The 27,512-nt window shown below is 42.1% G+C and overlaps 1 protein-coding gene across 1 annotated transcript; it reads left to right on the forward strand.

Moving 5' to 3' along the window:
• Positions 1-1,308: 1,308 nt before the first annotated feature.
• LOC123929178 (myosin-2) lies at positions 1,309-27,457 on the forward strand. Its single transcript, XM_045984546.1, has 39 exons — positions 1,309-1,349; positions 2,903-3,126; positions 3,218-3,361; positions 4,809-4,965; positions 6,054-6,081; positions 6,165-6,279; positions 6,364-6,456; positions 6,859-6,922; positions 7,043-7,141; positions 7,971-8,074; positions 8,630-8,768; positions 9,127-9,245; positions 9,334-9,483; positions 10,601-10,771; positions 10,873-11,182; positions 11,801-11,874; positions 12,715-12,802; positions 12,896-13,013; positions 14,263-14,386; positions 14,475-14,611; positions 16,020-16,275; positions 17,825-18,067; positions 18,161-18,337; positions 18,420-18,565; positions 18,650-18,740; positions 18,826-19,215; positions 20,054-20,180; positions 20,859-20,977; positions 21,118-21,314; positions 22,011-22,194; positions 22,272-22,437; positions 22,538-22,662; positions 22,835-23,143; positions 23,230-23,433; positions 24,074-24,199; positions 24,290-24,460; positions 24,544-24,648; positions 24,764-24,859; positions 27,252-27,457. Exons 2-39 carry the CDS (start codon positions 2,923-2,925, stop codon positions 27,402-27,404), a joined length of 5,823 nt encoding a protein of 1,940 aa, XP_045840502.1. The 5' UTR covers positions 1,309-1,349; positions 2,903-2,922; the 3' UTR covers positions 27,405-27,457.
• The last annotated feature ends 55 nt before the right edge of the window (positions 27,458-27,512 follow it).

Below are 27,512 nucleotides of genomic sequence, written 5' to 3' on the forward strand. Positions count from 1 at the left end.
AAACTTTCCCCACGATGATAATATGTATATCATATGCTATCATTTTCAAAGTTTTGATTGGGAAGTGTGTGTCATAATTTCAAGTATAAAGTCACATATAATCAATTTTTGTTCATGGAATCTAGCTGAAATTTCTCCTTGAAAGTTTAAGAAAGATCTTATTTGGAAGTTTTAGAGGCACTCAGTATTTAATATTTTCCTTATGTATCTCATCCTTATATCACACAAAGAAATGTAAAGAAATATAAAGAAATGTTCTTATCAAGCCCTTTACAGATAGAACCAAATCACATCCATCATTATTATTCTAGTGTAACTACACTAACATATCACTACTTTCTGGCGGTGTTGACATGGAAAATGTTGGGAAGTAGTCCCCAAAGCACCTTTTACTACTAGAAAATCTTCAACCTTTCTCCCCAGAGCCAAGCCACACGAGTAAGCAGACTGGAGAAATGTACTGTATGGAGGACCAGTTTGGGCCAAAGCAAAACAGCTAAAGAGTCAGGATATTCCCCCAAACCGCAAGAATATTGGAACAAGGAGAGGACCGTCTTTCCTTTTAAACTCTAGAAGACATGTAACCTAATTTTGCAGGGCTGGGAAGGAAAGATCGACAGGTGAAAATTCACCCCCACAAAATCAAAACAAACATTGTGTTTTATTTCTACCGTCGAATATGTGAAATATGAAAGGTGACGCAAGGCAAACCTGAATGGCGTGCCCAGCTAGGCCAGAAAGAATTTATGAGAGAAGCCAGTAATTCTGGCTGCCTTGCCACTGCCGTTATCCACCAGCCTGAACCTTCCTTTCAGATCATCTTCTCAAATTATCCATAGGAGATTTATTCACATACTCAATAAGAAAAATATTTCTAATTATATCCAGCCATTCTTAAGATGAATGAGAATTATGCCGGGGTGCAAGGCTGCCAAGACTTTTTCTGCCAAACAATTCCTTTTGACTTGAGAAAGAACAGGCAGCTGCATTGTTTCCATAGCTATCCATATAAAAGAGCCCTTGGAATGAGGCTGACTCGTCCTGCTTTAAAAAGCTCCAAGGTAAGTGGGAAAGGGCAACGGGCTTTCAAGAGGGACACTGACCACGCTGCCCAGCGTCAGCTCCGGCTCCTCGCTCGGGTACAGCTCCTTTAGATACTACACGTTTTTACAACAGTGACTTTTTGTAGCCTTCTATTGACAACAGCCAACAAGCCACAGATGGGATTTTGTATGTGTGTATGTGTGTTGGGGGAGAGGGGCACTTTTGGTTAACTAATACAGTGCTTTCCCTCCGTTTTTTATAGAACTGTCTTGTTTCCAGGCTACGTCTTCTCACTTGCTAACAAGGTAAGGTTTGGACTAAGCAGTCCCTGGAGGAGAAGGTGAGAGGTTCTGGGATGGAACTGTGTCACTTAGCAACCTTTGAGAAAGTGCTGGTCCCAGGAAATACCTTAATAACTGTACTTCAGGAAAGGTGCTGGAAAGAGAGGGAAGGAGGACTTGCCTTTCAGAACAATGCACTTAGAGTCATTCAGAATGCAATCATTAACATTAACCATTTCTTGCTTAACAAGGAAACGGTTAATGGAGTACTAGTTTGTCGACAGAATATCATTCTGTAGGGAAAAGAGATCTGCAATAAGAGTCTCTTGCCAAAAATCTCAACTTTGATAAAAACATATCCTGCTATTACAATTCATTAAGTAAACATGATATCCAACAAATAGGCAAGAAGGTACATAGGGAAAAAGCCTCCTTAAGCTGCTTAAAAACCTGTAAAATGTTCCCTTGCCCGGTGTTGACTGTTGCATGAAGTTAAAATGCTGTGAGCCTTTTGTTAGGCACATAAAGGTATTAATATGGCCAACAACTACACCCCGCGTTTCTGGAGGGAGACACCAGTGGGTAGCAGATCAAAAATGACTTTCAAGTAACTGGATCCTGTGATGACGGAGCGGCCAAATCTTTCATTCTACTGATGCCGCTGGCAACCTGCAGATAACAGAGAATGGAGCAGTCCAAGACTGCCTTCTCCTCCAGGAAATTTGAAAGGGCAAAGGTAGCCCTTCAATGCAGAAGAATTAGGATAATATACTGCATGTCAACTAAACATCAATAAAATAAATTTAAAATAAAAATAATAATATGAGGATAACATTTGCTATGGCTTTTACCCTCAGTTAACTTAACCGATTAATTGGATGATAATATGCCAATTATAAGATATAATAAGCAAAGAAATTCTGTTAGGCAAACACTGATTAGCACACAACCCAAGAATAAGAGGTAAACAAAATTATCATCCCCCAAAACGCCTGACCTTGGGCACTTCTGGCTAAGTATCTAAAGGAGGAAATGAAGTTCTCTTGCAATCTAGGACAAGAAATGGAATTTTCTTCCATTACAGTAAATGGCACTTTCCATCGAGATAGGAGCCTGCACTATTTGAGACTGCTTTCTCAGTCATCATGTAACTTTGTTCCCAAAGTAGCTGTCCAGGATCTCACAGGCTGTGAATTAAGAAAGGCAGTTGCTGTAATCCCTCTTCTAGGAGGGAGCCACCATTTCTCAACAAGTTCAAGGGATCAAGGGTCACCAGCTCCTCAGCAGCACGCGGAGACCATGCCCAGCTCCCGGAGGAGGATGCTAGTCTTGGATGTTGAAAGAAAATAGTGCGTGCCAAGCCTTGAGTACAGGGCTGGTTATAGAGTGACCCTCAATGCATTTGAGGCTTGGGATTAAGTTTGTTTCAGTAATGACAGCATGGTGAACAGGGCGCCTGCCTGGGGGAGATTTCCAGATAGGGCAGTTTCCATGAACTATCCCCACCAATATATAGAGATATACTGATACACATGACAGTCCAGAATCTCTAATGTGAAATGCTTCGTCTCCATTAGGACCTCTGAGTTCAGCAGCCATGAGTTCAGACCAGGAAATGGCCGTTTTTGGGGAGGCGGCTCCATATCTCCGGAAGTCTGAAAAAGAGCGCATTGAGGCCCAGAATAGGCCCTTTGATGCCAAGACGTCTGTCTTTGTGGCGGAGCCCAAGGAATCCTTTGTGAAAGGGACCGTCCAGAGCAGAGAAGGAGGGAAAGTGACCGTGAAGACCGAAGCTGGAGCGGTGAGTGGAGCCCCTGGAGCTGGCCCCTTTCTATCAGTTCTTGTGTTTGGTCTCCCCACCGACCTGAACCGTTATCGTCCCCGTTTGCCAGACTCTGACAGTGAAAGATGATCAAGTCTTCCCCATGAACCCTCCCAAGTACGACAAGATCGAGGACATGGCCATGATGACCCACCTGCACGAGCCCGCCGTGCTGTACAACCTCAAAGAGCGTTATGCAGCCTGGATGATCTACGTGAGTGCCTCCTCTCCCGCCCAAGTGGTTTTTATCGCCATATCTTGGACCTGCCAGCCCGTTACTTCCACTGTCATATAAATGGATCAAAAGCAGTGACCCATTTTGCTTTCACTAGTGCTGTAACTAGTCTCGCACACGTTAACTAGCTAGCACAGCAGTTAGTTAATGAGTTACAAGGTTCACTAGTGCTGTTGTAAGGTATAACACAAGAGCCAGTACTTGATCCTTTGTCTTCCCATCCAAAGCTGGGCAAGGCCATTGTCCATGCGGAGTGGGTTGGCCACACATCCTCTGAGCAAACACGGGAGCAGCTACTGTTTATACCTCAGCAACCCCCCACCCCATTCTAGTTGTAGAATCATCCAGGGGGAAATGATACACTTATACTTTAATGCATAAAAATTTTTTTAAAGACCAAATTTTGCTCATTTTCAGAAAGCTTCCAAAAGGACAGCAATTTGTATCTGTGTGTAAGGGTCCCCTGTACACGAAGGCTACCCCCTGGAGGAAGCCTCCCATCTTCCCCAGGGGGAGTGGGGTGTCCTAGTCAAATGGTCTCTGCCGCAGGCCCAGCTCTGATGGTGGCTGTCCTGCACCATCCATTCACACGTCTTCCCCTAACACCGACTGTAGACCGGGAGCTTCCCAAGGAATGTACCTCACCCTTCATTCCGGGTGCCCTGCAGTGTTGTGGCACATAGTACACACCCGGTAAACGTCTTAGAATTGAACTTATTACATCACGTTGACATTTTTGTGTAGTTCAGCCTGTGCTGACGCTCAGCCAGACATCACCCACCCAGGTGTCCCTGGAGATTAGGGTTAGCATCCGTTCTGACTGGTCCATGCCCGTTTTACCCCAGTTGTTTAAGATTTTGAAAAGTTCCCTGTTTAATCATGATGTATTTACATCATTTTGGGTTCTGCGTCTTTATAGCTTAATAGTATTCTGCAAATGTTGCCCCAGGATTGCTGGATTCTTAATTACATGCCTGTATCATACTGTCTTAGGATTGCCACAGTTCCCCTAAACAACTCCTTATCATTGGGCACTTAGGTTGTGTCCAAACTTCTGTTTTCATGCACCTGAACGATCTTAATGCTGCAAAGGAAATACACACATATCTCCTAAAACACAGTAAAAATGTCTCACCCTACACATAAAAAAAAAATCCTCAAAAACAAAAAATCAAAAAAATCTTTGGAGCTCCTATTGTCCGAAAATCATTATGGTTAGTCCCAAGAGGAACAATAAAAAGTCAAAACTGTGAGCCCTTCCCTCAAGGATTTTGCTATCTCACTGTTCAAAGTTCCAACTAATTTTCATGCCAATGCCTTCAGGAAATGTAGGGTGCTTCCTTAAAGTGCTCCTTTGAGTCAGAATTCGTTTAACAAGTGAATTGCACACCTGACAGGAAAAGCTCTTTCTCATTCCCTTGGGTAGACCTACTCGGGCCTCTTCTGCGTCACCGTGAACCCCTACAAGTGGCTGCCGGTGTACAACCCGGAGGTGGTGACTGCCTACCGAGGCAAGAAGCGCCAGGAGGCCCCGCCCCATATCTTCTCCATCTCGGACAACGCCTACCAGTTCATGCTGACGGGTGAGTTAAATGCTTTGTGTGTGCATAATCTTTTTGGAACCACAGGAGAGAGACACTAACAGTCTCAGGATGCTCTTTGAGCCCCTCGGTTGAGCTGATGTATCGGTGAGGGAGGCGGTCCAGGAAGGAAGGGGTGTAAAAGATGATTTGCAATCCTTACCATCACGCAATTGCTCATGGTCTCTTCCACTTCTAAAAGGCAACAGGGGTTGGCTGTAGTGAGAGAATTTGTTTTTGAATGACTCAGAAACTAGAAAAGCTTGAGCACAAATGACAAACATTGTTTATGTGTGTGCACACATGCAATCACACGTACAAACTGTGCTCCCATTGCCAAGAGCCGAAAACCGAAGAGTACAATCTGCCCTTGTGGTCTTATCCTCAATATCAGAAACTGTGACCAACGAATGCCCTCTCTGTTAGGGAGGGCATAAATGTTCCTGTCCTGAGCCAGCCTCCACGCGCTCCAGATTTTAAGGTGTATTTGGTTTTAAAACAGCTTTTCTATGAATCTTCTCCCTGGAAGACTGCCTCAGCCAGCCCAGTCTTAGCTAATTGGGAAAAGGACTTAGAGAACTTGTCTTCCAAGAGAGTAGAACAGTAAAACAAACCTTTCCCTCACACTATGACTAAAGCCGTGATTACTTCCAAAGCTACCAGCTGTGCTGTATTTACCCCATCCCGCATGTTAAAATGCCTACTTTTCATGACTTCTTACACCTACAATAAACACTCACTGTTCACTGCTAGAGTTGTCATCTAAACCCGAGTGAAGCCTCAGTCCACTTCTGGTATGTCCTCAGTGACAGAATATTACAAAAAAAAGAAAAAGGCCTGGTGTTTTGTTGCAGTGTTCTGTTTAAACAGATGTACGTGTGCTGAAGTCAGGGGTGGGGGGTGGGGAGGTACCGGGGTACATGGAAGGGGCACTGGAAAAGCCCTAGGGATTGCAAAGGCCAGTCTGAAAAATACTAAGTTTATTCCATTTTACTTTACTCACTGTTTACAAAAATACAAAAACAAACAAACAAAAAACCCCCCAAACCGCCAAAACCCAGTATTAAATGTCTATGATTTCTCTTTTGTAGACCGAGAGAATCAGTCTATCCTGATCACGTAAGTAAATTTTATGCTTTCTTCTCACGGCTGCAATGGTTGCCAGGTTTGGAACTTCATCTCACTTAGTTTTTGTTTGACAGCGGAGAATCTGGTGCAGGGAAGACTGTGAACACCAAGCGTGTCATCCAGTACTTTGCAACAATTGCAGTCACTGGGGACAAGAAGAAGGAGGAACCTACCTCTGGCAAAATGCAGGTGGGTCTGCGGGCAGACTCTAGATTCTCAGGGCTCTTGGGAAGTCTGGAGCCCCAGAGGTAAGGACCACTCTTGCCTTTGCAGGGGACCCTTGAAGATCAAATCATCAGTGCCAACCCCCTACTGGAGGCCTTTGGCAATGCCAAGACCGTGAGGAATGACAACTCCTCTCGCTTTGTAAGTTGCAGACACAAGTACAGACACTGTTCACTCTTCATGGTGTGTGGGGTGTTTGTGAATACGTTCTTTGAATCTTTTTCATTCACATTATACTGCATAGGGCTTCTCCTTTCCCTCTGAGCATGTAATAACATGGATTCGAGTCCCATCTAAAAAGATATGTGACCCTATCTATATCTGAGTTCTTTCTCATCTGTCATTACCGACAATTATTTATAATATGAAAATCAAAGGTAAAATTCTTTTACCTGAAGAAACAGGAGATATACCTTTTCTGCCTCATACAATTAGTCTCTGGATTGATTTAATATCAACCCATTAGCAGTCCAAGTACATTGAGTCTTCCAAAGATTTTATATGATTTGAAAGCAAAGTAGTAATGTTAGTTTTCCTTTTAAGGGTAAATTCATCAGAATCCACTTTGGCACCACAGGGAAGCTGGCTTCTGCTGATATTGAAACATGTGAGTGCTTGGATCTCCCTTACAGTCACTTCTGCTTCCTATAACCTACAAAGTCAACCCAAAGTAAAATGTACATCCCACGTGAATTTTTGTATTGCCCTGTTGGTTATTTCCTTTCAGATCTGCTAGAGAAGTCTAGAGTTGTTTTCCAGCTTAAGGCTGAAAGGAGCTATCATATTTTTTATCAGATCACATCGAACAAGAAACCAGAACTAATTGGTAAGAAATGTCATTATCCCTTTCTAGAATGATTGCACCAGCCCCTCTCCATGCATGGTCCAGCCTAGTATTCCATGACTGAATTTTGTCAAGTTTATCACCTTGATTTCAAAAGTAGTTTTGTGAGTTTATTGTGATTATAGAAATGAAAAGCAAAAATTGAAGATAACACCTTCAAATCCTATCACTATGAAATAACCACTGTGAACACTTGGGTGAATATCATTTTACTCATTTTCTGTACATACAGATACTCAGACATACAGTAACTGGACTCCTACTTCAATGTTCTTCTGTGATATACTTTTTTCATCGAGCAATACCGTATCATGGTTTTTTTTCCATGTCACCAACTATAGCTCCACATTATTATTTCTAGTGGTTGCATTGTGTTATATTCTAAAGATAAGCATAACTTATTTAACCATACCTTTTTTTTTAATATTTTATTTATTTGACAGAGAGAAATCACAACTAGGCAGAGAGGCAGGCAGAGAGAGAGGAGGAAGCAGGCTCCCTGCGGAGCAGAGAGCCTGATGTGGGGCTCGATCCCAGGACCCTGGGATCATGACCCGAGCCGAAGGCAGAGGCTTTAACCCACTGAGCCACCCAGGTGCCCCTTAGCCATACCTTTTAAAGGATATTTAGGTTGTTTCCAATTCTGGATTTTAAATAGTCAGCACTGTGCTAATCATTCTTATAGCTATAACTTCTCCTGTATGTGATAATCTTTTTTTGCTTCACAGAGTGTCTTAGACTTTGTCTAGACATCTCTTGTTTTAATGAAATGGATCATTCTGTGTACCTTTTCTCTGTTCCATGTACTTAGAAATGCTTCTGATCACCACCAACCCATATGACTACCCATTTGTCAGTCAAGGGGAGATCAGTGTGGCTAGCATTGATGATCAAGAAGAACTGATGGCCACGGATGTAAGTGCAACACAACAAACTCAGAATGATGATGTTGGGTTAGAGCAATGGTCCCTCCAGATAAATATTCAGTTTCTAGTAGAAATAGCAAAAGAGGGTTCAAAGATGAACACGGATGTGCCACCTGAAGTCAGCCAAAAAGATGAATATGTGCCCCCACAACACGTGACTTTTAAAGATCTATCATTTCTGAATTTATCTAAACCACATGTTTTTGGTAATCTACATGAATGAGATCCATACCACTTCTCAAAAACAATAAGTTCCTTAAGTTTACTATCTTGTTCTCTATCTTAAGTTTCCTTCTTCAATCTGGTAGGGTTTGCAGATATAGGGTCTGCACCTATAATTCTAAAGCTCAGTGCTGACATTTGGTTGATCAACTCCCACTAGCCTTTGGTTAAACAACAGCCCTCTCTAAAGTGTTCCTTGCACCCCCATCAGCAATGATAATTTCCTCAATTTGACCAACATGTCAGGAATCAGAATGTAAACAATGCATAGTAAGCGTGTGGATCATACACCTAACAGTTATTCTCTTGGTTATATTGGCAGAGCGCTATTGATATTCTGGGCTTCACTAATGATGAGAAAGTCTCCATCTACAAACTCACAGGGTCTGTGATGCATTACGGGAACTTGAAGTTCAAGCAAAAGCAGCGGGAAGAGCAGGCAGAGCCAGATGGCACCGAAGGTAACCAACTAAGTCATCCCCGATTTTTTGTTTGAAAATCACATTCTTAACTTGTTACCCTTGAGTTTTTCAAGGAAAACAAAGTCATTTTTAAGAACTGAGTTTTAAAGTATACCCAGATAATATAGCATGTGAAGCATTGTGTTAGATAGATGTTCTCTATCATCTATGAAGGTCCTTAGGGCACACTACCCACAATGAAAGTCTTGAACTTAGTGAAAAAGAAATGGGCAAGAATGCTCAAAGAGATATTCTGAAAACACTGCACAAAATGTCTGTAGCTTAAAAACAATTTTTTTTTGAGAAAATGTGTTGCTCTGGGCCATAATAACATTGTTTTATCCCTTCTTCCTTTCAGTTGCTGACAAGGCGGCCTATCTCCAGGGTCTGAACTCTGCTGACCTGCTCAAAGCCCTCTGCTACCCCAGGGTCAAGGTCGGCAATGAGTTCGTCACCAAAGGCCAGACTGTAGAGCAGGTAGGTGCATAATTCAAATTCACCAGCAGGAATCAAGCATTTTTACAGTCCTCTGATAACCTCAAGAGATATATTTTTGTTTTTCAAGGTGACCAATGCTGTGGGTGCTCTGGCCAAAGCCATCTATGACAAGATGTTCCTGTGGATGGTCACCCGTATCAACCAGCAGCTGGACACCAAGCAGCCCAGGCAGTACTTCATCGGGGTGTTGGACATCGCTGGCTTTGAGATCTTTGACGTGAGTTGGTAGCTGGTTGGTAAGGGGATTTTACAGTGAGGCAACAGAAATATCAATAAGAAGAAATCTGTGAATATTATAACCCTCTCTCACTACTCCCAAAAAGCTATGCTGAACCTTAGAAGAGAATGATGGGGTAACTACTAAGCATTTGCTGCAGTGGCAGTCCCCCTTCTATGAGAGACCATGCACTTGATGAGCACTCTGAGTTGTTATGGGACCCAAAGAGGGTCAGGAGCTAGCTTAGTGTCAGGGGGAGGAGGGAGCCCTAAAACTCCCACAGCACCAAATGAAGTTAACATAAAATGTCAAAGTAATCCTGTGAAACATAGAACATGTTCTGAATATATGGTGGGGGAAGTGATTGAAAAATAGTTAGACAAGATAAGAAGAACAGAGAAAAAAGAATAGTAACTTATAAAGTCAGCATTTATTCTCATTAATGGGATATTGTAAGATAAAAAATTCCTATTTGATGAAATATAGTTTTCCTGCTTATAGTTTTAGGAAGTTTATCTCTTTCTCATTATAACAGCAAAAGTCGGACATTGTAGAAAATACGCCAAATCAAGGGGAAGGGTCGCTTATTAACACCACTATTTATATCAAGCTAATGTTAACATTTTGGTGTCTGTTTTTTTTTTTTTAACACTAGTGTGTTATCGCACTGTATATGATAGCTGGTATCTTGATTTTGTTTTAATTTCCAATGAAGAAGAACAACAGTGTCAATTATTGTCCACTTGCAAAGCAGACACTGGTGATTTCCATACAACGGAGACCCCTCAAAGCCAACTCCTAATGGGTTGCCCATTAGCTCTTAATTTTGTCAATGGAAAATGGAGAAGAAATGTAATAAACATGAAATGATGAAGTGGGAATTCAGAAAAATCCCTGAGTGAGCTTAAGCCAGTGCAGGGCAAGAGCATTAATATGATCTAGGATTCTGTAGTAAAATGGCAGCAGAGGAAACAGTAGATTTCATAGTGCTCTCCTGCACCATGATTTTGATATCTGTAATCTAAAGTCTATTTGACATAAATTTTTAAATTAAGAAGTCCTACATTTAAAATGCTCAACTTGCTCAAGAGAAAAGCGAACACATGTATTTATTTAGTACAACAGCCTGGAGCAGCTGTGCATCAACTTCACCAACGAGAAGCTACAACAGTTCTTCAACCACCACATGTTCGTGCTGGAGCAGGAGGAGTACAAGAAGGAGGGCATCGAGTGGACCTTCATCGACTTCGGGATGGACCTGGCTGCCTGCATCGAGCTCATCGAGAAGGTCTCCTGAACTGTCCACTCAGTAACGTCTTTTCGTAAACTCCCTGGCTCATCTTACAGCTCATATTTACCCTAAACACATTTTATTTTGCTTTAATCCAGCCCATGGGAATCTTCTCCATCCTGGAAGAGGAGTGCATGTTCCCCAAGGCCACAGACACCTCCTTCAAAAACAAGCTGTATGAACAGCATCTTGGAAAGTCGGCCAACTTCCAGAAGCCCAAGGTTGTCAAAGGCAAGGCTGAGGCTCACTTCTCACTGATCCACTACGCTGGCACCGTGGACTACAACATCACCGGCTGGCTGGACAAGAACAAGGACCCGCTGAATGAGACCGTGGTTGGGCTGTACCAAAAGTCTTCGGTGAAAACCCTAGCTTTCCTCTTCTCTGGGGCTCAAACTGCTGAAGCAGGTAACATTCAAGAAATCTAACACTTTCTCTAGGTATTCCAAAAAGTGCTGTTAGTTCAAGGCTGATCTCATAACCCTGCCAGAAGGATTGCAGAGCCAGATCCATTGTTCTTCCAAGTTTTGACTAAGTAGGCTGCGTTGCAATCATACATTTGTGTCTCACTTACTGCAAAGGGTTAGAGAGGAACTGTTATGATCTCAACTAATGAAAAGCCTCGGTTTCTATGAGTCTCTCCTACTTCTTCCTCCACATCTGCTGGATATTGAGTATCTGAGGATATTTAAGGCAATAGAATGACAACCTTCTGCCTATCTAGACTAGCTTCTATTGATAATTTTTGAAGTTATTTTGTCTCCATATGTCCTAACATTGAGGATCCATTTTTATATGGTGAAGTGAATGCCCTTTACTTCATCTTCTAATGGAAGAAAAAAATTACAAAAAGTGGATACAAGCTTAGTTGATAGCTAAGTGTCATTTGGGCTCCAGTGGAGAGGCCAGTAGTGTCCAAAAACTGCTCCATCAGATGCGTGCAGAAATTGGCAATAAACAAGCAAGAAATAGCCCTGTCAGTTCAAAACTACACTTGAATGACACCTTTTCTTATTTGCTCTCCAGAGGCGAGTGGTGGTGCCAAGAAAGGTGGCAAGAAGAAGGGCTCTTCTTTCCAGACCGTGTCTGCCCTTTTCAGAGTAAGGAAGAAACTGTTTTTGACACGCCCCACTTACTTTAGGAATTTGTTCTTAAAACCACAGAGATCTTTCCACAAGTCACTGAGGAAAAGACTGACACTGATTAATGGTACCTGTTAATCTAGTTTTGGAGAGAAGACGTTTAAATTACTCAGAAATTATTAGCTCATCTTTCATGCCAAGGAACACAATGCCAAATATTTTATAGGAAATTTCATAAAACGGAATATTCTACCATTCATAGTCTAGCTGAGTCATAAGACTAAGCAATGAATGACATGGTACTCAGAGAGATTAAATTAACAGTAAAGCTAATGAAAATTTAGCAGCTAGCCATAAGGAAATTTAATAGGGTATTCTTGTCCTTAATCTGGCCAGTCCTCAATTATAGCTGGTAAGATTGTTCCCCTTTAGATAACATTTATGCCCTAAGAGTTAACTGGTTTGGAAAGGGGAGCTATGTTTATGAGAAAAACTTTCAGTGTGGTGCAGGCTCACATGTCCTCCCTGGAGAACCATGGGGCTGGGTAGAAGAAAGTGTGGCCATCTTGTATAAGAAAGCAATGGCCTTGTAAGTGTATGTGGGAAGCCATGGACCAGGGAGGAAGTACGGTCTGTGTCAAGCTGCTTCCCATGTGTAACTCCTGCCAACTCAAGGGGAGAAAGAGGTAATGAGGAGAAACCTACATCTCTGGAGAAGGATAGCAAGCTATTACTTTACATGGAAATGATCCATACTGGTCATTCAACTCAGCCATAAATATTGAACTTATAGACATCGCCAAATGCCCACAGCCATGGCGAAATTTGGAGATAACAGGCTTTTTCCTGACCTTATAGGAGAACTTGAACAAACTGATGACCAACCTCAGGAGTACCCATCCTCATTTTGTGCGCTGTATCATCCCCAATGAAACAAAGACTCCCGGTAAGAAGCTCTAGAGTGAAGGCACAAAGCAGGACTGCCACGTCTCCTTTAAAAACAACAACTCTGCAGTGTAATTCATATGTATACTTTCAGGGGCCATGGAGCATGAACTTGTCCTGCACCAGCTGCGGTGCAACGGGGTGCTGGAAGGGATCCGCATCTGCAGGAAGGGGTTCCCGAGCAGGATCCTTTACGCAGACTTCAAACAGAGGTCAGACTCTCTGAATTATGGTACATCTTGAAGTTTAGTATAAATATATTTATTGCAAACAAAAATAATTTGGTGGGGCATCTGGGTAGCTCAGTGGGTTAAAGCCTCTGCCTTCAGCTCAGGTCATGATCCCAGGGTCCTGGGATCGAGCCCCACATTGGGCTGTCTGCTCCACAAGGAGCCTGCTTCCTCTTCTCTCTCTCTCTCTGCCTGCCTCTCTGCCTACTTGTGATCTCTGTCTGTCAAATAAATAAAATAATAATAATAATAATAATAATAATAATAACTTGGTGAAAAAATATGCCTCTATTCATGTTTAATTTGCCACAGAAAAGAATGAAAAGTCATAAGCCTCAAAAACACCCTTATAATATAGATATACCACCTATTTTGCACTCCAGACTTTTCATGGGATTTATTGAGCTCCTGGTACAGCTCGTAGATAAACACATTAACCTCAGTAATTAGGAGAACTACCATTTTTTTTTCATGTGTAACATGTAAGTACTATTAACACCTCCTCTTATAGATGAATAAACTGAGGCTCATGAAATTAAACTATCTGTCCAAAGTCACATGGGTGCTGGTAGCTAGGCTAGGAAACTCTGAGGCATTTTCTGTTACTTCCTTTCTCCCTGGTTTCCCAGGGTTTCCAGAACCATCACAATACAAGCTCCTCAGCAACTCTTTCCCCTTCCTAGATAAGCCCATCTTGGGAATCAAATAAGAGGCAAAGGGACAAGAGGCTGGTGGCAGTTCCAGGGAGCTGCCCTCTCCTAAGGCTGGGCCTGATGGAGTGGGCAGAGAACTTCAGTGTGTAAAACCCAAAGCACCATTACACATTTATTGGAGTGATCAGGACAGTTTCTCCTACCTGAACTGGACCTTCCTACCCAATTCCTCGTAAAAATTTTCTTTCTGGGATTCAGGATCATAAAAATCAAATGAATCTAGCCAGGAAAACATGTCACATTTCATTGGTCATCTACACCTAGATGCGAACAAGATTTCCTGAGAACAAGTTCTAATGACGCAGAAAGGAAAGTCTGCAACTGTGCAGGAGGGTGGAATGGAATGAAAACTATTGGTGCTAGCCTGACCATCCATGTACCTAAAGTCCTCCCTGAGAACAAAGAAGGATACTTTTCTTTAAAGCTCTGATTTTCTAAATAGAGGTCATTTAATGTTTATCTGCTATTAGTGTCATCATAAATCAACTTTTTTAAAAAAACTGTATTTACTTAAACAGGTACAAGGTATTAAATGCAAGTGCTATCCCCGAAGGACAGTTCATCGACAGCAAGAAGGCTTCTGAGAAGCTTCTTGCATCCATCGACATTGACCACACCCAGTATAAATTTGGTCACACCAAGGTAATGGTCTCTAAAGCTTACTTGATGCTGTCTGTGTCCCTATGAAGTTTCTGTATAGTGTCTGATCTGCAACTCCTTCCACGCATAGGTCTTTTTCAAAGCTGGTCTTCTGGGGCTCCTAGAGGAGATGCGAGATGACAAGCTGGCCCAGCTGATTACTAGAACCCAGGCCAGGTGCAGAGGGTTCTTGGCAAGAGTGGAGTACCAGAAGATGGTGGAGAGAAGGTATAAACATAATTTGTTTCCTTATTCCCATATTTCTGCTCCAGAAACACATTAAATTGGCATCACCCAGATATGATAAGGCCATAAACATAAGTAAGAATGAATAAAGGATCCTATACTGAAGTGGGGATAGAGATATACCAGAAAATTGAAGTTAGGGATCATTACCATGAAACATATTCTGACTATCCAGGTTAAACAAAGAGAGAGAAAGCATAGAGCGTGGCCAGTTCCTATCTCACAAGAAAAAAGACACCAGTAAAAAATATACCAGTGTGAATTTAGTGGGTAGATCATTAAATTAGATATACTGAGCTGAACAGCAGACAGTGTTTTCAACAGTGATTTTATACAAGATGCAGAAACAACTTCTTCCCTCTGATCATTTCTATTATCAAGCTATTATGATGTAAAATATTAAGGGCATTTATCTGTGAAAGATTTTTTTTCAGTAAGTTAACACAATGTCATCAAGGTATGTGGCTTTCTGGTGATCTGATCTGATGCAGGGAAAGAGTTCTAAATCTAAAGATCCAGGTGTCACAGACTGCGGAATGCATGTGAATGGGCCCCACAGTGAGAAATGCATTTTATATGGGCATATACACATTCATATGTTTGTGTATGTAAATATATATGTAATTTATATCAAACAAATTTTATTTCTCTATCCTGTAGTTATGTTAATATTTTATATTGTAATCTATTTTTATTAAAAATAGTATGGTCATAACCCACTGTGTGTGTGTGTGTGTATATATATACACATATATATATACATATGTATGTATTTGGGCAGTTGATTGCCTATCTAGGTGGTAATTAATCTTTTAAATAAATTAGATTTTTTAATGTGATAATATTACAGAGTAGAATGCAAAATTCACACAACACATAAAATGCAAAACCAGAGATTCTTCACAGCAGTTCTGTTTTTAATGAATCCCTTTGTTCCGTGCCCTCATCCATCAGGAGTCTTGAAAGTGATTTCACCACTGCTCTTAGTGGTGTTCCAGAAGGAAAGCTTGAGAAACACTGATCTACAGAAGTAGTTCTCAAAGGGTGGTCCTTAGACCTACGTCACCAGCATCTCTTGCAAACTTGTTACAAATGCAAATTTTAGACCGCCTCTCAGATCTTCTGAGGGAATCTCTGGGGATAATGTTTAGGAACTAGCATTTTATCAAGTCTGTCATGATCTTTATGCATATCAAAAGTTTGAGGGGCACTGATGTAGAGAAAGGAGTGATTACAGAGTCCTTGGCCATCATCCCCAAATAGAATTTCTTGCATCTGTGCTTTTGAAGGTAGGAGAAGCACATGGTGGGGGCAGAACCTCCAGCTCCTGCTGCCAAGACTTCAATTTCTTTATCCACACAATATCTAATTTTCATTAATTAAATTTCAGGGAGTCCATCTTCTGCATCCAGTACAACATCCGGGCCTTCATGAACGTCAAGCACTGGCCCTGGATGAAGCTCTTCTTCAAGATCAAGCCGCTCCTCAAGAGCGCAGAGACCGAGAAGGAGATGGCCACCATGAAGGAAGAGTTTCAGAAAACCAAAGACGAGCTTGCCAAGTCAGAGGCCAAAAGGAAGGAACTGGAGGAAAAAATGGTCACTCTCTTAAAAGAGAAAAATGACCTGCAGCTCCAGGTTCAGGCTGTAAGTAGTGTGGTCATGGTGGGTGCTGCTCATCGGGATGCAAGCGCCTGAACTCTGGGCACTGGTGGTGGTGTGTGCTGGGTAGTCAGTGTGGGGACACTCACTGGAAAGGGAAGGTCAGAGCACTCTGATGGTTCTAGTACAGTCCATATATCCCTTCATCGCCCAAACCAGGACTGGGGCAATAAGGTAGAACCGACCACTGTCACCCGTTCTCCACTACTTCATCAAACTATAGGACTTATGACTTATTTTCCCTTTGACATCAGTCCTTGAAAGTGATTTTCACACAGAACTATCCCAAATGAAATATTTAGGGGTGGATAGCATGTAGAGATTGATTTTTTTTTTTAATCTCCGAAACTTCCTTTAACTTCTCAATATCCAGGAGTTTTAAATCATGATATGTACAGCTGACAGATGTCAGTGTTCTCCATCACATTTTACAGAAGTGTTGTTTGTCACTGACCTCCAAAATTCAGATTCACTCTTTCCAGTCCATGTGAATAGTCAATGCCCCATGGCACGCAGACCGCTGCCTTGGCACCCCCAATGCTCTGCCTGTTCCCAGCTCTCCCTCCATCCAGCCCGCTCACTGCTCATTCCTGCACCAGTCATTTGAGAAGTGCCTCCATAACTCTGAAATGTAATTTATAAGACTGTCTTTCATTCAGAGTGAACTAAATTGGTCTGGTATCATCTACTCAACACAAAATCATATATTTCTCCTGTTGATTAAAGTAAGTTTCTTCTGTCAAGTTTGGGCAGTGTAATAATTCTTTCTTCTAGATGACGGAAGGAAAAAGAGCTGTTTTTCTGACCCAGCCCCTTCCAATCTATCCAGAATGCACTTCTGTTGTCCCTGGAGAATTACTTAGAATCTGTCCTATACCGCTATATCCACTACATGAGCACATTGTGCATTTTACTCTTACGTATTCAAAGGCTGGTATGGAGGCTCACTGATGAATGTATTTATCAGTTTCTCGCTCACATTCTGTCCACTCCCAACCCTCGTAATTGGAAACATGGCAGGTTGTCAGGAATTTCTTGATTACTTTATGCCTCAACTTGAATGTCGAAAAATATTATAACCACAATCTTCCTCCAGTACTACAAAGAGAAGCAGTTCATTAACAGCTGCATCCTGAATTCCCCACTGGAATGCCTTCTCTCTTTCTGCTCCATCCCCCAGTGACTCGATTTCTACAAAATGAAATCCTGCCCACCTCTCAAAGTGTAGTTCAAATGTCACTTTATTCAAGAAACCACCTCTAAAAGAATTTCTCTGATCTCTTCCATCACAAATGCTTTCTGAATTCATGACAGTTTTTGGGGGGTAGGGGGAGGCTTTCTAATCTACTAGAGAATATACTATTCTAAAAGAACAGGACATTTTGTTTTCCTACAATGTATCCTGGATTTCACACAGGAGGTGGTTCAAAACCTAAATCCAAAGAACCAACAGCAGAGATTGACATTGTGACACTGTGACACTGTGAAATATTTCATTCTTTCTTTCCAATTTTGATTTTGTTTCCAACTCAAGGAAGCTGAAGGTTTGGCTGATGCAGAGGAAAGATGTGACCAGCTGATCAAAACCAAAATCCAGCTGGAGGCCAAGATCAAGGAGGTGACTGAGAGAGCAGAAGATGAGGAAGAGATCAACGCTGAGCTGACAGCCAAGAAAAGAAAACTGGAAGATGAGTGTTCAGAGCTCAAGAAAGATATTGATGACCTTGAGCTGACCCTGGCCAAGGTTGAAAAGGAGAAGCATGCCACGGAGAACAAGGTATGCGTCATATTCTGTTCTACCATACAGACGTTCTGCCACCCTACTAACATGCTTTAGCACAGCTATCATTTCTTTTTTTAATTTTTTAAGGTGAAAAACCTCACGGAAGAGATGGCAGGTCTGGACGAAACCATCGCAAAGCTGACCAAGGAGAAGAAAGCCCTCCAAGAGGCCCACCAGCAGACCCTGGATGACCTGCAGGCAGAAGAGGACAAAGTCAACACCCTGACCAAGGCTAAAATCAAGCTAGAGCAGCAAGTGGATGACGTAAGTCTAAGATTATCAAGGAAATTATTTTCTTCGAAAGGAGGCTAAGCATTCCTTTAGACTAAATATTATTTATATTTAGCTTGAAGGGTCCTTGGAGCAAGAAAAGAAACTTCGCATGGACCTAGAAAGAGCTAAGAGGAAACTTGAAGGTGACCTCAAGTTGGCCCAAGAATCCATAATGGACATTGAAAATGAAAAACAACAACTTGATGAAAAGCTCAAGAAGTAAGTGTCAAAGAATTGCTTATGACTTTGTTTTCAATGGGCGGATATACACTCAATTGTTATTTTTTGCCATTTTCCAAAAAGGAAAGAGTTTGAAATGAGTAATCTGCAAAGCAAGATTGAAGACGAGCAAGCACTTGGCATTCAGCTGCAGAAGAAGATCAAAGAGCTGCAAGTACGCTCAGATTTCTATCAGTCTGGCTCAGAGAGGCATAGTTATGACACAGAGAAGCTAAGTGTGTGCTTTTCACCACCCCCAGGCCCGCATCGAGGAGCTGGAGGAGGAAATCGAGGCAGAGCGGGCCTCCCGGGCCAAAGCAGAGAAGCAGCGCTCTGACCTCTCCCGGGAACTGGAGGAGATCAGCGAGCGCCTGGAGGAAGCCGGTGGGGCCACTTCCGCCCAGATTGAGATGAACAAGAAGCGCGAGGCCGAGTTCCAGAAGATGCGCAGGGACCTGGAGGAGGCCACTCTGCAGCACGAAGCCACGGCGGCCACCCTGAGGAAGAAGCACGCAGACAGCGTGGCCGAGCTTGGGGAGCAGATAGACAACCTGCAGAGGGTGAAGCAGAAGCTGGAGAAGGAGAAGAGCGAGATGAAGATGGAGATCGATGACCTCGCCAGTAACGTAGAAACAGTCTCTAAAGCCAAGGTACCAGAATCTGGAAAATTGTTATTAGTGACAATGATCAGGGTACTTTACACACATTATGTCATTTGTGTTTTTTTTTACAATAATCTAGGAGATAAGCAAGAAAGATACTAGTATTTGTATTATTTCTACTTAACATATGAAGAAACTGCAATTTAAAGAAGTTAAGCACACTGGCCCCATCACATCAGACCAGCTTTTAAACAAAGGTCACCTGCATTCTCTCAGGCTCCAGATGGAGAACTAGGTCTCCAACATTCTCAGTTAAAGGATATGCTAAGTTTCACTACACACAAAGGCAATCATGTACATATAAACATGCTTTTATTTTTTTAAAATATTTTATCCATTTATTTGACAGAGAGAGAGATCACAAGTAGGCAGAGGCAGGCAGAGGGGGAGGGGGAGGTAGCCTCTCTACTGAGCAGAGAGCCCAATGCAGGGCTCGATCCCAGGACTCTGAGATCATGACCAGAGCCGAAGGCAGAGGCTTAACCCACTGAGCCACTCGGGCGCCCCTAAATATGTTTTTAGAAATATACACCATGCAATTCTTACAAAATCTTAAATTTTAGAACACAGGCTTTAAATTTTTTGTGGGTTAACAGGGCACAGAACTTCACAGTTTTTTAAAAATCCCGACATATATTTTCTACTGAGGACAGCGATCAAAATACAAGGAAAACAATTCTTGTGTATCACATTAGACAAGATAATTTGATTTTATGCCAAAAGTATTGATTTATACTTTATTTTATGTATTTATCTGTATGTTTATGTATATTTTTAAATTGTATCACAGCATCTTTATTTCTTTCTTTTGCCTTTTTGAACATAGGGGAACCTGGAGAAAATGTGCCGCACGCTGGAGGACCAAGTGAGCGAGCTGAAATCAAAGGAGGAGGAGCAGCAGCGGCTCATCAATGACCTGACAGCCCAGAGGGGACGCCTGCAGACGGAATCTGGTAACTCTCCTCTTCTGGGCACTAAGAATGAAGATGATGTGGTTGAAAACAACTGATTTGGTAACGCGAGAGCCTAATAAAAACAGCTGAGGACATGTGTCATTTACTGAACAGCTTAGACTTTCAACTTACTTGCCAGGTCACTTGGGGACAAAGTTGGAGATAAAGACTTCAATAGTACTGGATCGAGCTCTGCTCCAGAAAAGCCTGGATAGTTGGTCACACTGAGGGGACACTTGGGCTTAGGAGTCACTCTAGCCTGGGCCCAGGACTCCTGTTGCAGACCGAGTTTCTGTCTCTGTACATCGGAATGAACCAGACTTCTGAATGAGGAGTGGATAACCCTGTCTCTCAGAAGTCCGATAAAACTGGGACCATGTAGAATTCAGTGTCTTGGTTCCTACAACCAGGTTTTGCACACTATCATATACCCAGAAAGAATTAGTTATGGAGAGAACAAAAAGGATTTCAGCTGTATTTATTCATTCAGATTCACACATGAGTTTCACCATAAAAATCAGAAACTTGAATTAAGCATGAAAGGCAGCAATACAGAATTCAATCTTTCGAGCACTCAGTGGGTGGGGGGGTAGTCAAGAGTTAAAAGTTATTTCTACTATGGGCTAGCAAAACTGTTTCTTTACTTTAAAAAATGGTGCCATTTCTTTTGTCTATCAGGTGAATTTTCACGACAGCTAGATGAGAAAGAAGCTCTGGTGTCTCAGTTGTCGAGAGGCAAACAAGCATTCACACAACAGATTGAGGAATTAAAGAGGCAGCTGGAGGAAGAGATAAAGGTAAATAATAATATTGTCAGACTCACTATTTTTTGTATGACCTAACCCTAACTGGAGTCCATTTACACCAACTTGCAAAGGGTTTTGAAACTCAATAGTTAAACCCAGCCAGTAAAACGAAGTTGTAACTATCTCCACAGGCCAAAAACGCCCTGGCCCACGCCCTGCAGTCCTCCCGCCACGACTGCGACCTGCTGCGGGAACAGTATGAGGAGGAGCAGGAGTCCAAGGCCGAGCTGCAGAGGGCCCTGTCCAAGGCCAACAGCGAGGTGGCCCAGTGGAGGACCAAATACGAGACGGACGCCATCCAGCGCACGGAGGAGCTGGAGGAGGCCAAGTACGTGTGCAGATGTGAGAGAACGTGCAGACAACTTTGCATGTTGAATCATTAAGATAAAGACCTTCAGTGAATTAGCCCTCAAACATTCATTAATTAGCTCCTCTTTGCCAGGCACTATCAGGCCCTGAGAATAAGTCCTGAGTAAAACAAACAGGATACCTGCCCCCCATGCTAAACTCTACTTAAGGAAACGAGTAACAAACAATTATCCAGATAGTCAGGCCTTATTGCTGTTTGTCCAGCACAGCAAGCTCATTGCCGCTTCAAGGCTCTGCACGTGCTGGTCCCTCCATCTGGAGTACTCTCCCTGCGACCTCCCTCTGGCTTGCTCTGACTTTATAGACCTTGACTCGAACGCTATCTCCTCAGAGGAGGTATCTAGAATATCTAGAATAGCCGCCCACCGCTTACTCTCTTTTACTTTTCACTGCATTTATATCTGTAGTATGTTGTCAGGCGTTTTCTCACCTGCCTATTATTTCTCTCTTGGAAGAGAAATGAGTCAGGGCCCTTTTTGTCACCTTACTCACTGCTGTGTACCCAATGTCTGGTTCATAAAAGGAGCTCATCAGTATCTGTTGAATGGATGAATGGATATTTTTCATATGAAGCTTCCAGTACTTCTCAGCGTGGCCACAGCTCTTAATTCTTATTCTGGTTCGCTCCCTTCTACAAACATATATAACCTTCAAGGAAGAAGCTGGCCCAGCGGCTGCAGGCGGCCGAGGAGCACGTAGAAGCCGTGAACGCCAAATGCGCTTCTCTAGAAAAGACGAAGCAGCGGCTCCAGAATGAGGTGGAGGACCTCATGTTGGACGTGGAGAGAACCAACGCGGCCTGCGCCGCCCTGGACAAGAAGCAGAGAAACTTCGACAAGGTAACTCGTGCAGCAGTCTCTGCTAGCCACTGTCTTCCTCTGTCCTTTACAACATGTAACCCCTCTGGGTTTTTCAGATCCTGGCAGAGTGGAAACAGAAGTATGAGGAAACCCACGCCGAGCTGGAGGCCTCCCAGAAGGAGTCCCGCTCTCTCGGCACCGAGCTGTTCAAGATGAAGAATGCCTACGAGGAATCCTTGGATCAGCTGGAAACTTTGAAACGAGAGAACAAAAACTTGCAACGTGAGTCCCTTTCCCTTGCAATAATATTCATGTCTTGGGAATCAGTCCCTTAGGTCCTCTGTCCGATCAAATCTCTACTTGTCTTTTACCCAAACAACAGAGGAGATTTCTGACCTCACGGAGCAGATTGCAGAAGGAGGGAAACGTATCCATGAACTGGAGAAGATAAAGAAACAAGTGGAACAAGAAAAGTGTGAACTTCAAGCCGCTTTAGAGGAGGCAGAGGTATAGGTCCAATTGTGCATTATAAACAAATCAGGTCAGAAAAAACTCTGGTCCATCTACATAGATTGAATTAAAAAAATAAGCAGCACAAAATTAACAGAAGGAAAGGTATGCAGAAAAACTTCCGAATGTTTCCATTCTCTACTAATGTCACCCTCTGCTGTCATTAAAGGCATCTCTTGAACATGAAGAGGGAAAGATCCTGCGCATCCAGCTGGAGTTGAACCAAGTCAAGTCTGAGGTCGACAGGAAAATTGCTGAGAAGGATGAGGAAATTGACCAGCTGAAGAGAAACCACATCAGGGTTGTGGAGTCGATGCAGACCATGCTGGATGCTGAGATCAGGAGCAGGAATGATGCCATCAGGCTCAAGAAGAAGATGGAGGGAGATCTCAATGAGATGGAAATCCAGCTGAACCATGCCAATCGCATGGCTGCAGAGGCCCTGAGGAACTACAGGAACACCCAAGGCATCCTCAAAGTAAGTGCGTTCAAAAGATGGCCCCAAGTGGCTGGGGTGACTGCAGCCCCGAGAACAAGGTGTCCCAGTGATCGTTCATCCCACAGGACACCCAGCTGCACCTGGATGACGCCCTGCGGGGCCAGGAGGACCTGAAGGAGCAGCTGGCCATGGTGGAGCGCAGAGCCAACCTGCTGCAGGCCGAGATCGAGGAGCTGCGGGCCACTCTGGAGCAGACGGAGAGGAGCAGGAAAATGGCAGAACAGGAGCTCCTGGATGCCAGTGAGCGCGTCCAGCTCCTGCACACCCAGGTGGGGTTTGGCACAAAGAACTCACCTTCAGTAAATGCTTATGTGTCCCAAACAATACAAGCTTACATGCTTTATATAACAGCCAGTTTTATACTTCTACCGAGTTTTCACTGTATTATTGAGAGATCTTTTACTGTTATATTTTCACATAAATTTCACATAAATTATTGGTTCACTTCCTAAAATATTCTAAATATTGATCCTTATCAATATTGGCATTTTTATTTTGGAGAAATGGGATGTTTGAACATCTGCTATAATTCTGACCCTGTGAATAGTCTCATTGATAAATAGCAGTTATGAAATTATAGAACTATTTTGAATAGTTATATAGTTATATATATTAGCCATATATATATTAGCCATATATATAACTACATATAATAGTTATATATATTCTATATATGAAATATATAGAACTAATATAGAACTACAAGTCTAATTATGGACTGTACTTGAAGATGCTGAATATTCTCTAACATTTCTATTTTATTTACTATATATCATATAGTACTATATAACAAAATAATATCGAAGGGCATCAGACTTGTAACCTTTTATCTGAAATTATTTTTTAAAATAGCTACAAAGGAGTACTTTGGTAACATGATAAAAAAAATTGTAACTTAATTTTAAACAGAATACCAGCCTGATCAACACCAAGAAGAAGCTAGAGACAGATATATCCCAAATGCAAGGAGAAATGGAGGACATTGTCCAGGAAGCCCGCAACGCAGAGGAGAAGGCCAAGAAGGCCATCACTGATGTGAGCAGAGGGCAATGCCATAATGGCCACATTTGAATTCTGATGTGCTAGCTCAGCTCTCTCGATTGATTTTGTTTTACTACTCATCAGGCGGCCATGATGGCCGAGGAGCTGAAGAAGGAGCAGGACACCAGTGCCCACCTGGAGCGCATGAAAAAGAACATGGAGCAGACGGTGAAGGACCTGCAGCACCGTCTGGACGAGGCTGAACAGCTGGCCCTGAAGGGTGGAAAGAAGCAGATCCAGAAACTGGAAGCCAGGGTGGGCCTCTCAATCTCTGTCTACTTCCATTTCCTCCCAGTGTCTTATTAGTTCAAAGTTCTTAAGAGTCTACTTATTTGCAGGTGCGTGAGCTGGAAGGAGAGGTTGAGAGTGAGCAAAAGCGTAATGTGGAAGCTGTGAAAGGTCTGCGCAAACATGAAAGAAGAGTGAAGGAACTCACTTACCAGGTATGGCAACGGTTTTGATCAGCTAAGTGCTCCCCATACATACATGAAACACATACAAAGAAACAACAGTCAAGTGCTTTTGAAGTGAGATCCTGTGGTTTTCATTATCTTTTAGACGGAAGAAGATCGGAAAAATATTCTCAGACTTCAGGATTTGGTAGATAAACTTCAGGCCAAAGTGAAGTCTTATAAGAGACAAGCTGAGGAGGCTGTAAGTATCCTTAACATGGAAGGGAAGAGAGAAGTCCCTTGTTAAAAAAAGCTAATGAACAAATTATTAGATTTACCACTTTTTGTAGTAAATAAGCCATTTGCTTTTCAGAAGGCTGTACTTCTTAAAAATATTTGCACATTTTTGTACTTATTGCTTATTGTTTGTAATATTAATAGCTTGACTTTAAAGTAAATTTTCAATACACAAAGAAACCTCAAAAAATTTCAAAGCAGAGGGGCGCCTGGGTGGCTCAGTGGGTTAAAGCCTCTGCCTTCGGCTCAGGTCATGATCCCAGGGTCCTGGGATCGAGCCCCACATCGGGCTCTCTGCTCTGTGGGGAGCCTGCTTCCTCCTCTCTCTCTCTGCCTGCCCCTCTGCCTACTTGTGATCTCTGTCTGTCAAATAAATAAATAAAATCTTTAAAAAAAAAAAAAATTTCAAAGCAGAAAATGTGAAGGCCACGTTTTCTAGCCATAGTGTGATAAAATTGTAAAGTGGTTAGAAAATATAAGCACAAATTCCCAAATGGTTAAATATTAAAAAAACCAACTTTCCTAAATAATTTTTGGGTTAAATTGGAAAGGAAAAAAACTACTGAATACTTATGTTATAAATAAAATTTCAAGGAAGATGCCACTTTTACAAACCTAAAGAATGTAGTCAAAGCCATCCTTGGAGGACCATTCATTGCCTTATGAATCAAAATTTTTAAAAACTTGACAGTCCAATAAAGAAATTAAAAATAATAGTGAAAGAAGTACTGTTAAAGATAAAGGCAGGAATTGATAAATGAGAGTATCTTATTTTCTAATATAATTTTAGTAATATCTGAAAATTTCTGGGGAGTTAATAAAATAAAAACACTTAATCAAGGAAAAGGAGAAAAAATACAAACTCACAATAGAAATGAGAAAGGAGTGCTGGGAAGGCTCAGTCAGAAGAGCATGTGACTTTTTTTTTTTAAAGATTTTACTTATTTGGAAAAGAGAGAGAGAAAGCATGAGCAGGGGGAGGAGCAGAGGGAGAGGGGAGCCCAGTCCCATGACTCTGAGATCATGACCTGAGCCAAAACCAAGAGTCAGACACTTAACTGACTAAGGTACCCAGGGTTCCCAGGGATGTGACTCTTGAGCTTAATGTCATGAGTTCAAGCCCCATGTTGGGTGTAGAGATAAGGAAAGAAAAAGAAAAGAAAGGAAAGAGAAAAGGAAAGGAAAAGAAAGGAAAGGAAAAAGAAATAAAAAAAGAAGGGAAAGGGGACAAACCACAAGTAGAAAATTATTTTTTAATGTAAAATATAAATCTGTGAACAAAGGTGAAATCTTTGAGATTGATTATTTTTTATAGGAGGTCATAAATTACTAAGTTGGCTGAATAACTTGAGAATTACTTCTGAAAAGGGACTGAGGTCCAGACAGGTCTTTCAAAATTTCAAGTAACAGATAATCCCTGAGCTATGTAAGCCATTCCAGAGCATGGGAAAAGACGGAAAGCTTTCCAAATCATTTTAAGAAGCTCATGTAACCCTCATACCAAAACGTGTCCAAGAGAGAATGGGGGTGGGGGGGAGGATGGAACTAAAGGCAGTTTTGCTCATGAGTGTAATTTCAGAAAAGATAAACAACCAAGTCTCTGAAACCCTTTATTAAGGGGATTGTCATCAGTGATTGAACAGGTTAATTCCTTCAATGCAAGGATTACTTAATATTAAGGAATTTGTCAGTAGAATCATTACATCCAAAACAGGAGAGAAATGATCGTTTTGAAATGTTCCAAAATGATATATAAAATTCCAAGTTTATTTCAATTTAAAGAGACCTTTAAGAAATTCATCCTTAATATGACATAGAATATCTACTTTGAACCCAGTCATCTTTTAGTAAGCATTAACAAGAAGAAAGATTTCAGTACTCTTGCCTTTTTTAAAAAAAGATTTTATTTATTTATTTGAGAGAGCGAGAGATCACAAGCAGGGAGGAAGGGCAGAGGGAGAAGCCTCCTGAGGAGGGAGCCCAGTGTGGGACTTGATACAAGGACCCTGGGATCATGACCTGAGTGGAAGGCAGACATTTAACCAACTGAGTCCTCCAGGTGCCCTGTACTCCTGCCTTCTCTGCTCTTATATTTTTTCTTGCTTTACTTGTGCTACATATCATTTAATAGGTTTTTGTTCCAAAAATAGATATGCAATTATTTATGGGACATCAAGCCCCAAATAAATCATAATGTTCACTTCAATGATAACCCAAATCCAGGAGGTGATAAGACAACAATATCCCCTGCTCGGTATTTTAAGTTCTCCACAGACACCAAGTCCTTTCTTCCCTTAAGCCCAGAGTCTAGAAAGATGCACAGTATGGGTTCCTTACAATTCCATTTTTATTCTCAGGAGGAACAATCCAACACTAATCTTGCTAAATTCCGCAAGCTCCAGCATGAGCTGGAGGAGGCTGAGGAACGGGCTGACATCGCCGAGTCCCAGGTCAACAAGCTGCGGGTGAAGAGCCGGGAGGTCCACACAAAAGTCATAAGTGAAGAGTGATCATGTCCGGATGCTATGGGGTGACTGAAGAAATGCACAAAATGTGAAGTCTTTGGTCATCTCCCTCTGTAATTATTGTCCATTCTACCCTACTACAAGGAAATAAAG

The sequence above is a fragment of the Meles meles genome, chromosome 18 (genome assembly GCF_922984935.1).
Source record: "Meles meles chromosome 18, mMelMel3.1 paternal haplotype, whole genome shotgun sequence".
Classification (NCBI taxonomy): Eukaryota; Metazoa; Chordata; class Mammalia; order Carnivora; family Mustelidae; genus Meles; species Meles meles.

Excerpts from the sequence above, each read along its gene's own strand:
- LOC123929178 (XM_045984546.1), top strand. The coding sequence starts at position 2,923 with ATGAGTTCAGACCAGGAAATGGCCGTTTTTGGGGAGGCGGCTCCATAT. Across the intron at positions 11,875-12,714 it reads CCGTGTCTGCCCTTTTCAGA|GAGAACTTGAACAAACTGAT; the intron begins GTAAGGAAGAAA and ends CTGACCTTATAG. Across the intron at positions 23,434-24,073 it reads TCCAGCTCCTGCACACCCAG|AATACCAGCCTGATCAACAC; the intron begins GTGGGGTTTGGC and ends AATTTTAAACAG.